Source organism: Nannospalax galili, unplaced genomic scaffold (genome assembly GCF_000622305.1).
Source record: "Nannospalax galili isolate Female #2095 unplaced genomic scaffold, S.galili_v1.0 scaffold1331, whole genome shotgun sequence".
Lineage (NCBI taxonomy): Eukaryota > Metazoa > Chordata > Mammalia > Rodentia > Spalacidae > Nannospalax > Nannospalax galili.
Genome location: NW_008330679.1, coordinates 1,463,393 through 1,475,835, shown reverse-complemented (window position 1 = coordinate 1,475,835; position 12,443 = coordinate 1,463,393). Strand labels below are relative to the sequence as shown.

The 12,443-nt window shown below is 37.0% G+C and overlaps 1 protein-coding gene across 5 annotated transcripts in view; it reads left to right on the top strand.

The window, feature by feature from the left end:
- The window catches only part of Memo1 (mediator of cell motility 1), a 114,200-nt gene that overhangs the window by 79,603 nt on the left and 22,154 nt on the right, over nt 1–12,443 (top strand). For 4 of the 5 annotated variants that reach the window (XM_008851028.2, XM_008851016.3, XM_008851007.3 and 1 more), the window contains one exon: nt 10,308–10,450. The exons of the other annotated variant lie outside the window; for it this stretch is intronic. In XM_008851028.2, coding sequence (XP_008849250.1) covers nt 10,308–10,450 — 143 coding nt within the window. The remainder of the gene's footprint in view (nt 1–10,307; nt 10,451–12,443) is intronic. 5 annotated transcript variants of the gene reach the window in all.

Below are 12,443 nucleotides of genomic sequence, written 5' to 3'. Positions count from 1 at the left end.
TGGGTTACTATCTGGGAATCCCTTTGGCCACCCTGGCCAACAACTCAAAATAAGGTATCGCCTGTCTGGCATTGTTGCTTGTTATGTAGCCTTTAGCTATACATATGGACTCTTATGAAATTATATTGGCCCCTTTAATCTTTTGTTATACTTTCCTTTGGGGTGTTTAAGGCCATACAGTTGGTCCAGATAAACTGATTTATTTTTACTCTTAACGTTGTTTGAGGCATTAGAGCTTTTTAAAAACAATAAATGCCTATGCTGTAGCCCAGTGGTAGAGTGCCTGCCTAGCATGTGCAAGTCCCTGGGTTCCATCCCTACACTGTGAGGAAAAAAAAGTATAAAGGAGAAAACATAAAATAACCTTCTATTGCTCAGCTAATTCTATTGATACCTAAAAAATACAAATATATAACTTGAAAATGCAAGCAGATACAAGAATAGAATGAATGATCTCTCTGGTTTCATTTAACCTGTTTACTCCAGTGAAAGTTGTTAAGAATATACTAATGTGTGCATATGTGTTTGCATACATGGAAATTTACACATAAACTTTTAAAAAAATATTTTATTTTTATTTTATGTGTGTGCATACATTGCCTGCATGTAGGTAAATGCACCCGTGTCATGCAATGCCTGCAGAGGACAGAAGAGGCTGTCGGATCCCCTGGGACTGGAGTTATGGACAGTTGTTAGCTGCCATGTGGGTGCTGGGATTTGAACCTGGGTCTTCTGCAAGAACAACCAGTGTTCTTAACTGCTGAGCTATCTCTCCAGCCCCCGACATAAAGTTTTTAATGAGATTATACCTTATGAATTTTGTTTTGTTTCTTTTTTCCATGTTTTAATATTGAAATTCATAATAATTTTTATTATCAAACATAATTGAACTTGAGGAAGGTTAAATTAAGTTATGGTGTGTAAGAACTATATCTTGAGAAAAATGAACTTGAATTTAAGTCATAATTCATCTTTGCAGTTCTCTCTCCTTTTGTCCACTTTCATTCCTTTTCTTCTGATCAATACTTAGGTTTTTAGATTTTAAGATTTAAAGTTTTTAAATTAAAGAAAATGTTCAGAAATAATGAGGTGCTTTTAGTAACCTTGAAAGTGTTTACTTGAAAAATGTAGTACTTTAAAACATTTCATAGCAAGGCATGATGGTACATGCCTGTAATCCTAGTGCTTCGAAGACAAAGACCAGAGTATTATAAGTTGGAGGCTAACTTGCACTACATGGCAAGACTGTCTCCAAACAAAACAAAACAAAACTCATCAAGCTGTTCCATGTTTGCTATAAAAGATTTGTCCTCTTAGGCATGTGCTAATTTTGTTACTGCCAGTGTTTTGAACATGGAGACCTTGGACATCAAGGTATAGTATATACCTAAAAGTCTCTCCAGTCTTCTGCTTTGATTCTTTCCAATCTTAAAAATGCATTATGGCTACTCTAACATTCCCCCTCTGAAGAGGTAACCCTAAAATCTTTCAAGGATTAGATACAAGCTCCGAAATACTTTCAATATTTTTGGCCTTTGGAACAGAGTATGTTGCTAAGAGGCCCAAGGACATTTTGACTTTTAGCCAAGAAACTACTTTTCTTTAGGGTCTTTTTACCCTAACTGCCTAGCCAGTTCCTACCTCCTATTCTTATCACATCATCTTCTGATGAGGTTACCCAGCTTGCAGTTAGGGAATCGGGACCCAGACCGCTCTGGCTTCTTCCATGCTGAACAGACATGCAGGGTGAGGCAATTGGAGTACCCCCTTCAGTGGGTCTATCCCAAATTGCATAACTCTTATCTCTAAGAGGAAAAGAAGTCTTTGAATCTTAAATAGGAGGTGTGAGGGAGAAGTAAAGGCAAGAGTAATTAGCATTATAAGTTCTAGACAGGGAACTAGAAAAAAGTCAGAACAGGGCAATTTTCAGATGTTCATATGAGTCCATTGGAATTTCTTGACAAAGGCTTCCAAAAGCATCCCACTATTGGGTTCCTCATTTTTCTTTTGTCTTCCAAGGCTAGACTCCAGAGTGATGTATTCAGGATTTGCTTTCAGGTATTTTGCTAGCTGTTGGAGTGTTTAGAATCAGTGTCAGTTCCCTGTCAAAGGCTTCTAGATAGGGGGAGAAAACAAATTTATCCATCATTTTAGAGCAATAGCTGGTTGCCTCCCTTAGCTACAAGGTGGGTACTACAGTTTTGGAGACCAAGATTTGAAGTCTTACATCTGAGCAGCACTTTCTGGTTAGGAACAAAATCATCAATGAGAAATAATTGTTTAAATAACTTTTTTTTTTTTTTGGTCTTTTGAGACAGGGTCTCTCTGTAACCCCAGCTATCCTGGAACTCACTGTGTAGACCAGGCTGGCCTGAAGTCACAGATCCACCTGGCTCTGCCTCTGGAGTGGTGGGATTAAAGGCGTGTGCCACCACGCCTGGCTTAAATAACTTTTTATATAGACTTCAGCCTAATATCTGGGAAGTGTAATCCCTTGAACTCTTAAAGAATTATACTGATCACTTTAATCTTTGGTTATATTTCCCTTTTGGGTGTTTAAAGACCATACAGTTGGGCCAGATTGACCAATTTACTTTTATTCTTAAGGTCGTTTAAAGATCTGCTCCATAGTGGTCACATGGGCTTGGCAGAAGCTCCTGGCTCCTTTCTTTTAGCAGTTCCACCTATGTGAAGATAAGTCAAAGGTCCTGCTCGACCATTCTGGCTTTACTTGGAAGCATGAATGACATGTTTCCTCTGAGTTGACCCTCCTCTTTGTAGACTGGACACTGGTTCAAGTCCATTTTGTGGGGTCTCCATGTCTTCCCTGAACAAGAGGACAGGTGACTCACCGCAGTTACAGGACATTTTGAGAGATGTCCCATAGTCCCCTGGAACTTAGTTGACCTTGGAGGGCAAGGGGCAGACAGTGTCCTTTAAGTCCCTCTGACCAGATTAGTGTAGGCCTCAAACTATGGCTGTTAAACATCTAATATGGTTAGTTCCACCAGTCTGGTACTTGTTGTAATTATCATTTATCATGTGCTATGTAGGTAAGGCTTGGGTAAGAAAACAAATATTTTCAGATAAACCTTGAGGAGGCATATATTTTGTTCCTTATACTAGTTGACTAAACTACAGCCTTAGAAATTTTAAGATTATATTTCTATTATTTTTGTCTCATCCTTTATGTATCATGACAAATCTATGCAGACCATCATCACTTGCTTATGCTTTCTCATTTTTTCTATTTTGGAAAATATGTATGTCCATTTCCCATATCCTTTTAACATCTTTTACATTCTCATTTTCTTTTTCTTTTTTTTTTTAAATAATTATGAGATGTAATAGCATTAACAAATAAATTTTCTGTCAGTTGTAAGACTTCTGTTCCTGGGGATGCTACGCAATGTTTATTCCCTTTTAAGGTTCCTAGTGTCAAGCCAATGTTTGATTAAAATTTTACTGGGGAACCAATGAATTTATTGAGCTTATTTACCAGATAACTTAGGAGTAGCTCAGGTGTATGTATGACCTGAGGGTATGCGCACTGGAAAGCCTTAACCCAGCTTGGGTCATGCCTTCTCTTCCTAGCCTTCCCTGGAATGTTTATTTTAGCCTTCCCCAAATCCAGGAAGCCATATGTGATTAGGGTCAAATTACATACAGTTGGCTGGGAAGAGTGGCTGGATATTAAGCCCCATAAAATAAATAAATCAAAGAAGAAGAAAGAGTACATGAAGTTATCAGAAAAAAAGTGATGGGGAGATATGGGAGGAGTTAGAGAGGATGGAGTGGACATGGATTTGATCAAAACACCTTATATGCATGTATGAAATTCTCAATAAATTATTTAAAAAATGTATTATGGCTAGGATTTGATACCTTTTTGGAGATACTTAGTTATCAAAAAATATTATTTTTGTATGGTTTATCTATTAATTAAGCTTGTTATTGCTGTTGTTATCATTTTTTTTTTTTTTTTTTTTTTATTTTGAGACAGGGTCATCCTGTAGCCTCAACTGGCCTGGAACTCACTGTGTAACCAGATTGGTTTTGATCTTACCCTGATCAGTCTGCCTCTGCCTCCCAGGTGGTGGGATTAGGGATTAAAGGTATATGCTATCACACCTGGCTGCAATTAGTTAAAAAAAAATTTTTTTTTCTGAAACAGGCATTTGCTATGTAGCCCTGACTGACCAGGAATTTGTTATGTGCAGAGATCTACCTGCCTCTGCTTCCCAAGTGCTGGGATTAAAGGCATGTGCTACCAAGCTAAATGTGTGCTTTAACTCTTCCAGAAACTAAGAATTTTCCAAAGTGACTGCATTATTTTGTATTCTAGGAACAGTGCATTATGGTTCCAGTTTTTCTACATTATAGCCAGTAGCTGTTACTGTCATGAGATTTTTTTTTAATTATAGCGGTTCTGACAGCTGTGTAGTGTAATCTCATTGTGTAATGTGTATCTGTAGTTATTGATGTTGAGCAACATTTCAGATGCTTATTACTCATTTATTTATCTTTTGTGAATGATTCATATTTTCTTGTGAATACACAAAATGTTTTTGTTCATCTGTGGGTGCACATGTGAATGTGGATGCATACATCTATATGTATGTGGAGGCCAGAGGACAGCCTTAGGTGACATTCTTATGTAGGCATCATCCACCTAGTTTTGTGAGACAGGGAATCTCAGTGGCCTGCAGTTCCCTGATTAAGCTAGGCTGCCTCTGTTGTGAGTCTGAGGGATCCACCTGCCTTTCCAGCATGGAGATTATAAGCACATGTCATCATGCTTAGCTTATACATGGATTTAAGGTCTTCATGCTTACATAGCATGTACTTTACTGACTGAGCTATTTCTCTGACCAATCGCTCAATTTTTATATGAACAATTTGTCATCTTTTTAAAAAATATTTTATTATTTTTTATTTTATTTTATGTGTATCCGTGTATTGCCTGCATGTACGTATGTGCACCCGTGTCGTGCAGTGCCTGAGGAGAACAGAAGAGGCGGTCGGATCCCCTGGAACTGGAGTTATGGGCACTTGTTAGCGGCCATGTGGGTGCTGGGATGCGAACCTGGGTCTTCTGCAAGAACAGCCAGTGTTCTTAACTGCTGAGCCATCTCTCCAGCCCCCTTCTTATTTTTTATTTTTTTATTTTTTTGGTCTTTTTGAGAGAGTCTCCATGTAGCCCCAGCTGGCCTAGGACTCACTGTGTAGACCAGGCTGGCCTGGAACTCACAAAGACCCACGGCCTCTGGCTCCCCATTGCTGGGATTAAAGGCATGTACCACCATGCCCGGCTACAATTTGTCATCTTAATTGAATTGGAAGAGCTATAATATGTGTACAAATCTTAAAAAAAATTAGATAACATAAATTTCAAGAATTTTTTCTTCTCACGTGATTTATCCTTTTATTTTACCTTTTTTTTTCTTTAAGATTAATTTTTATTTATGTGTATGTGTGTGAGTCTGTGTGCTACCAGTAAGCCCATTTGTCTGAGGTTGCCCTTGGAGGCCAGAAGAGGAAGTCAGATTTCCTGGAGCTTTCCTACATGGGTGCTGGAAACTGAACTTAGGTCTTCTGAAAGAGAGCAAGCCCTCTTTAAGTGCTGACTCATCTCTCCAACCCATTTTTGATTTTTTGTGGCATGGTCTTGCTCTGTAGCTCAGGCCAGCATGGAACTTGCTGTGTAGTTCAGGTTGGCCTCAAAAACAGTCCTCCTGCCTTAGCCCTTAACCTTCTGAGTGCTAAGTTTATTAGCATATAACACCATGCCTGGCTTTTTCTGTTTCCTTAATGAAGAACAAAAATTTCTCATTGACGAACTCAACTACCATCACATTTTTGCTTTTGACATCATATTTAAGAATCTTTGTATCATCTAAGGTAACAAAGATTTTTTTTCTCTTTTATTCTCTGTTTAATAGATGTATCAGAATATAGCCTGTGGACTGACTCCTAATAGTGTTTTTTGTAAATAAATGTGTTTTTGTAAATAAGGTTTTGTTGGAAAATAGTCTCACCCATGCATTATATTGTTTTTGCCCACTGTCCTTCTATAATAAATGTTGCTTATTTTTATTCTGGGTATTTTATAGCCCAGAAAACTTAGAATACTTGATGGCCCCTTTAAAAAGATGTTAGCCATGGTCTAGAAGAGTTATAGTTTTAGCTCTTAAAATTCTAGCATCCAGTTTGAATTAACTTTTGTGTCTGATGTTAGTCAAAAGTCTCAAAGAGTTTTGCGGGAGGGTGTATGGATTTACTGTCCCAGCATCATTTGTTGGAAAGACTGTCCTGTATGTAATGAGCCATTTTATTCATAATGTCTTTATTTCCTTGTCTTTGGTTTACAATAGTTGGATGATTAGGTGAAGATATCTTTGGTCTATTCTACTTTGGTTATCAAATTTCTTTGATGGATGATTTCCGTGAGATTTAGAACATTTTTAGCAACTATTCTAATATTTTTTTTCTCTCCTTTTGGGACTCATGTTTGTTCCAATGCTTTGTGTTTAAAAATTTCCACTGTTTTCATTTTTCTTCAGTATGTTTTCTTTGTTCTTCAAATTGGATAGTAAAAAATTTAACTCTCTCTCCCTTAGTTGAAGACAAGGCTTTACTATGCAGCCTACTATGATCCTGTTGCCTGGGGATCCTCTTGTCTTAGCCTCCTTAGCGCTGATGCATCACAATTCCTGGCCTCTTTGTTTTGACTTCAAACCTTTGTTCTTATTGTACTCATTCTGTTCTTTAATCTAGCTAGGACATTTTTCATTTTGATTAGTGTACTCTTCAACTTCCCTATTTAAAAAATAGTTTGCATTTCTTTTGTTGATATCCTCTGTTGATTTAGTCATGTTATATGGTTGTGTGTGTGTGTGTGTGTGTGTGTGTGTGTGTGTGTATGTGTGTTTACTTAGCACACAGACATTGTTGTTTATTTTAGTATCTTAAATAGCTTCCTTTAATTCCTTGAGTGTATTTATGGTGACTGTTTTAACGTCTTTGCTAAATCCAAGAGCTGAGTTGTTCTTACTCAGATATAACTGACTTTTACTACCTTTTTTTTCTTTTGGTTAGTAGGGAGTCTTAGTTTGTTGTTTCTTTGCAGTTGGTTGTAATTATTTCTTTGAACTGGACATTTTATATAGTCTTTTAATTCTTCATTCTGATTTTAGTCATTTTCTCCTGACATTGTATTATATAGCATCTTGTGTGCATTTCACCTGCAGAATTTTAATCTGTTTATATGCTACTGTTGATGAGACTGTCCAGTTTTTTAAAAAATTTCCATTTTTATGGTTTAGCTTGACTTTCAAGATTTCACCACTGATTGCAGTCTAGTACTCAGCAAATGATTGACTGTAGGTTATCCTTAACAGCTTGTGTTCAGAAGTCTTTTATCCTCTCCTGATGAATGATGTGTACTTTGGGGAGCACATTCAAAACAAGTGTGTTTACATATTCACTTTATTTTCTGTTGTATTGTCTTATGTCTCCCTGCATGTGTACTCTACTGCTGAGCTCTGTTTCCCTAGCTTAGCATTTCTTCATCACTCTTAGGTCTCCAGTTTTCACTCTTCCATACTTACAGGCTCTGAATTTTTAGTGACCTCGAATTCTTTTGGGTCAGCCAGGGCTATTTGGAAGATAATAGTCCCTTTCCTTAGGATTTCAGGAGAATTGATCAAGTCTGTGTCCCTCCCATTTTAAAATCATCCTATTAAATTTGTAGCCAATCTTCAGGTTTACAGTATTCTCCAGTGATATAGCAATTTTAGGTTAAGAAATCTGTAGGTGTCAGTGCTTTCTACCTGAAAGCCTTTGGCTTTTCTGTTCTGTGCTCCAAATCAGAATCATTCCCTTTTGGTAGAGAAGCTGCTTGTTTTTTTGTAGTCAGTGTCAGTTTGATGGATTGTCCCATACCTGTGGAGCTGAGCAGGAAATGGCAGCAGTTTTTTGATCTTAACAAGAAGTTATTATCTTGGGGCTGGAGAAGTGGCTCAGTGGTTAGTATCTGTCATGAATAAACACATTGTTTTTTTCCCCCTCCCCTTTAGTTGATATAAGAGCACAAAAATGATGGTTTTAAAGACTTGATCCAATTTTATAATTGTTTTCTGTTGTCAGATTTTTATACTTTACTGGAAAATCAAACTTTAGAACTTGGATTTTAAAACCTAGAAGCATTATTTTTCAAAAGTCATATGGTCTTTGTCTAATTCATGTTTTGTGGAGATAGAGAACAAATAAAAATTCAATTCAATCCCTTGGTTTCTATGGTGGACTATACTTTGATCTTTGTAAAGATAGATTTATTAGCTCATATTAATTGAAAGGTTTGGTGAATTTTATAGAGTAAATTTATTGTTTCTGTAGAGCAAGTCCTTTGTAGTTGACAGAGCACCTTCTTAGCGTGTTCCTCATTTGATAATAGTTTTATGAAATAGGCTTCGTCAGTTTGATCCTTTTTATGTGTAAATAGGACATAAATTCTCAGGCTAGGGACTTACCTGTGTGTGGCAGGAATGGTACTTAAACTCGTTTCTTCAGGTTTCCTTTTGTTCTTTATGGTCTGTATAACTGCTTCCCTACCATATATATTTGCAAACTGATGATCTTAGTATATTTACATTTTTGTGGGTAGTTTTTGAAGTTAGAATAATTCATGGCAATTTCCCCAAAATTTTACCAGAAGGTGAAATTCTTTCAGTTAATAATCCCCTTATTAAACACGGAATCCCTATTTGCTCTGGGTAGTTACTTAGTTAATTAGTAAGAATCGCAGAATAAGATGTCCCATGGCAGCTTCCCCTGCCAGCTTCCTTTTTTTTTCTTACTCCATAGATGCAGATTCTGCCCAAGAAGCCCCTGCATTGCAGAGGGACTGGAGATCTGTATGATCTGTTTATTTCGCAGTTGACAAGGGTAAGGGGGCTTTTCTGGGGGAGGTGCTTGGGTGCCCTGAATTAGTGGTATGTAGTTTAGCCAACATTTATTTGGGATTTCTTGAACTTAGCTTTAAACAACAACAAAAAGAAGCCCTTTTATAAACTCGGTTTGTCCTTTATCAGTTAAGTGTCAGGTTGTTACAATAAAAAGCAGTTACTATAAATGGTGATTTTAAAATGTCCTGTTCTGGCCAGGCATGGTGGTGCATGCCTTTAATCCCACCACTTGGGAGGCAGAGGCAGGTGGATCTCTGTGAGTTCAAGGCCAGCCTGGTCTACATAGTGAGTTCCAGGACAGCTGGGGCTACAGGGAGACCCTGTCTCAAAAAGACCAAAAAAAAAAAAAAAAAACCAAAACAAACAAACAAAAAAAAACCAAAGTCCTGTTCTGGGGTTGGGGATTTAGCTCAGAGGGTGCTTGCCTAGCAAGTGCAAGGCCCTGGGTTCGGTCCTCAGCTCTGAAAAAAATAAAAAAAGACAAAAAGTCCTGTTCAGAACAAGTTAGGCAAGCATAATATTGATGCTTCTAAAATTCTAAATGTAGGACCATTAAGTATATAAATAATATTAAATATACAATTAAAAATTTATAATAATGAAAATTTTTGCATAGTGTGTACAAACAGCCCGCCATAGTTATTAATCTGCTTTGTTTCTTTTGCATAAATTTGTCAATGTGTAGAGTAAAAAGGGGACTGTGGATATGCCATCAATGTTTTGGGTGGGTACGTGTCTTTTCCTTGGTACTAGAAATAAATTCATCCTTTAATTCTTTTGTTACCCTGGATGCCAATGAAATTTGAGTTGTTATCTTTAGGCTGGCTCATATCTGATCATTAGGGTAAGTGTAAGAGTACAGTTGGTGAATCCAAGGTGAAGTTCTATAGGTTGTACTTGGCATGTTTATAGAATAAGTGCCAGAAATGGTGGTATGAATAGAATAGAGTTAAAACACACACAAAAGAGTTTAATGCTCTTTGAAGCCAACAGCACTGGCTAGGTAATCCTACCCTTGGTGAGGAGTTGAGAAGTCAGTGTTGGTGCTGGGCTGATGGACTTATTTTTATTTGGGAGGATATTTTACACCTGACAATAAAATAGCTGTTTATGTGAAGTACATTTTGGTAATTTAAATAGATACTTTTAGTTTTTAGTACTACTCAATTTTAAATCGGCCTCTTTCAAAATTTAATTTGTAATTCAGCAGTAAAATGCTATGTTTGTTGTCATTATCATTGTTAATAAATATTCCACTTTCTAGTGCCAACACAACTGGAAAAGTATTTTTATTCTTAAACATTTTAAATGATTATTTTATTTTTTTCTGTTTTCTTTAAGCCATAAGGATGAGTTTACCATTATTCCTGTACTGGTTGGAGCTCTGAGTGAGTCAAAAGAACAGGAATTCGGAAAACTCTTCAGTAAATATCTAGCGGATCCTAGTAATCTCTTTGTGGTTTCTTCTGATTTCTGCCATTGGGGTAAGTTCTAGATTTTAACATATGATAGATATTGTATTCTTGTGGCTAAAGGTATCTTTTCAACCCAAGCTCTGATTTTCAATTCTTTATCACTCTCTTTGGGAAGTTTTACTTATAGCAACAATGTTTAAAAGTGAGTAAAAAAGCTTTTTGGTCTTTTAAGAAGGATCGGATTACAATAGTGGATTATAGGTACATTTCCAAAGGCGACTGGTATAATTGGATTCACACTGTGAGGGCATCCTTGCTTTTAGACACCTTAGCGAGAGTTAAAACCTTCTAATGCCATATCCATGGAAGTATATATGGTAGATTCTCTGAAGTTCATTTTGGTGGATAAAACAAATATTCCTTAGAATTAGAATGTTAGAATAGCACTGAGCTATACTGGTCTTTCCTGATTTCCTTTTTTTTTTTGTCTTTTTGAGACAGGGTCTCCCTGTAGCCCAACTGTCCTGGAACTCACTATGTAGACCAGGCTGGCCTTGAACTCACAGAAATCCACCTGCCTCTGCCTCCCGAGTGCTGGGATTAAACGGATTTCCTTTTTTTTAAAATTAGTCTCTCCTTTTCCTTTTGGTGATAATTTTTTGCCCACAATGGCAATCAGTTTAGGAGTTGCTCTCTAAATATTAAAATATGTGGCCTGTTAGCACTGTGGTCTTCAGTGTTAATACTTTATAAGAGTAAGGATTTCTGGGGTTGGAGAGATGGCTCAGCAGTTAAGAGCACTGACTGGTCTTGCAGAGGACTGGGTTCGATTCCCAGCACCCACATGGCGGCTATGAACCATCCTTAACTCCAGTTCCAGGGGTACCTGAAGCCCTCTTCTGACCTCCATGGCATTGCACGACATGGGTGCACTCACATACATGCAGACAGTACACTCATACACATAAAAATAATAAATAAATATTTTTAAAAAGTAAGGATTTCATAAGTGAGTTGTGATTATTGTAAATGAAAATGAGTATGGATACTTTGCTTTCATTTAATCTCTAGCTCTCCCAGATTACTACTAAGCTTCATTCCTCTTAAGACATCTCTTTGACCCATGATCTGTTCATTCATCAGCTTTTGCTCTTATTATAAGAAAACATAAGACTATATTTTTTAAGATAAAGTGATCAAAGGCCAGAAAACATCTCCAGTGAGATATACAGAGTCCTGGCTTTTTGATTGCCAGAATTGATTCAGTATTCATTTGACTTGGCTAGGTCTTCTTGCACATTCTTTTCTGGATAGATTTCTTAAAGTTGAGCTCTCAGTTCAGTTATCTTTCATGGGATAGATAGGTTTTGTGTAAGGCATTGATTCTCTATAAGGTATGATTTTCCTCCTAGGGATGTTTGGAAATGTCTAGAGACCTGTTTGATTTCACTATACTAACTGGGAAGGGGTTTGAAGGATGGTGAGGCAGCTGGTATCAAGTGAGTAGAGTCCAGGGAAGCTGCTAAATAAACATCTTATAATGCTAGTTGGTATTATACTTCCTGGCAGAAATCTTTTTTTTTTTTTAAAGTGGACATAACTATATTACTTAGATTTGAATGCTCAGGTAGATGCTTATAAAGGAATTCCTGTCTTAGGAATTTAGAAATTTAGTATAAGTTGATCTTAAAAAAGTAGAGGGTATCATTACTGAAAAGGGGCTCCCTTTATCTTAGTATTGTGAATTTGTGTCAGCAGCAAAACATGTTCCTATGTTTTAGAAATAAATTTTGTTTGAGATAGGCTTTCACTGTATAGCCCAGGCTGGTCTCAACCTTACAATCTCCCTATATCTGTCGCCCAAGTGCTGGGATCACAGGCATTTGCCATCACATCTGGTTAGTAGACACTAATATTGTCCTTTTATGTAAGGTCATCCCTTTTACCTAATAAAGAGTTCTTAGTTCAGACAAACCCTACTCCAGTATATATAAAACCATAGTTGTTGAGAGAAAGAGAAATAAAATTTCTTTTAAATTCTACCAAGATTCTCAGAAATTAG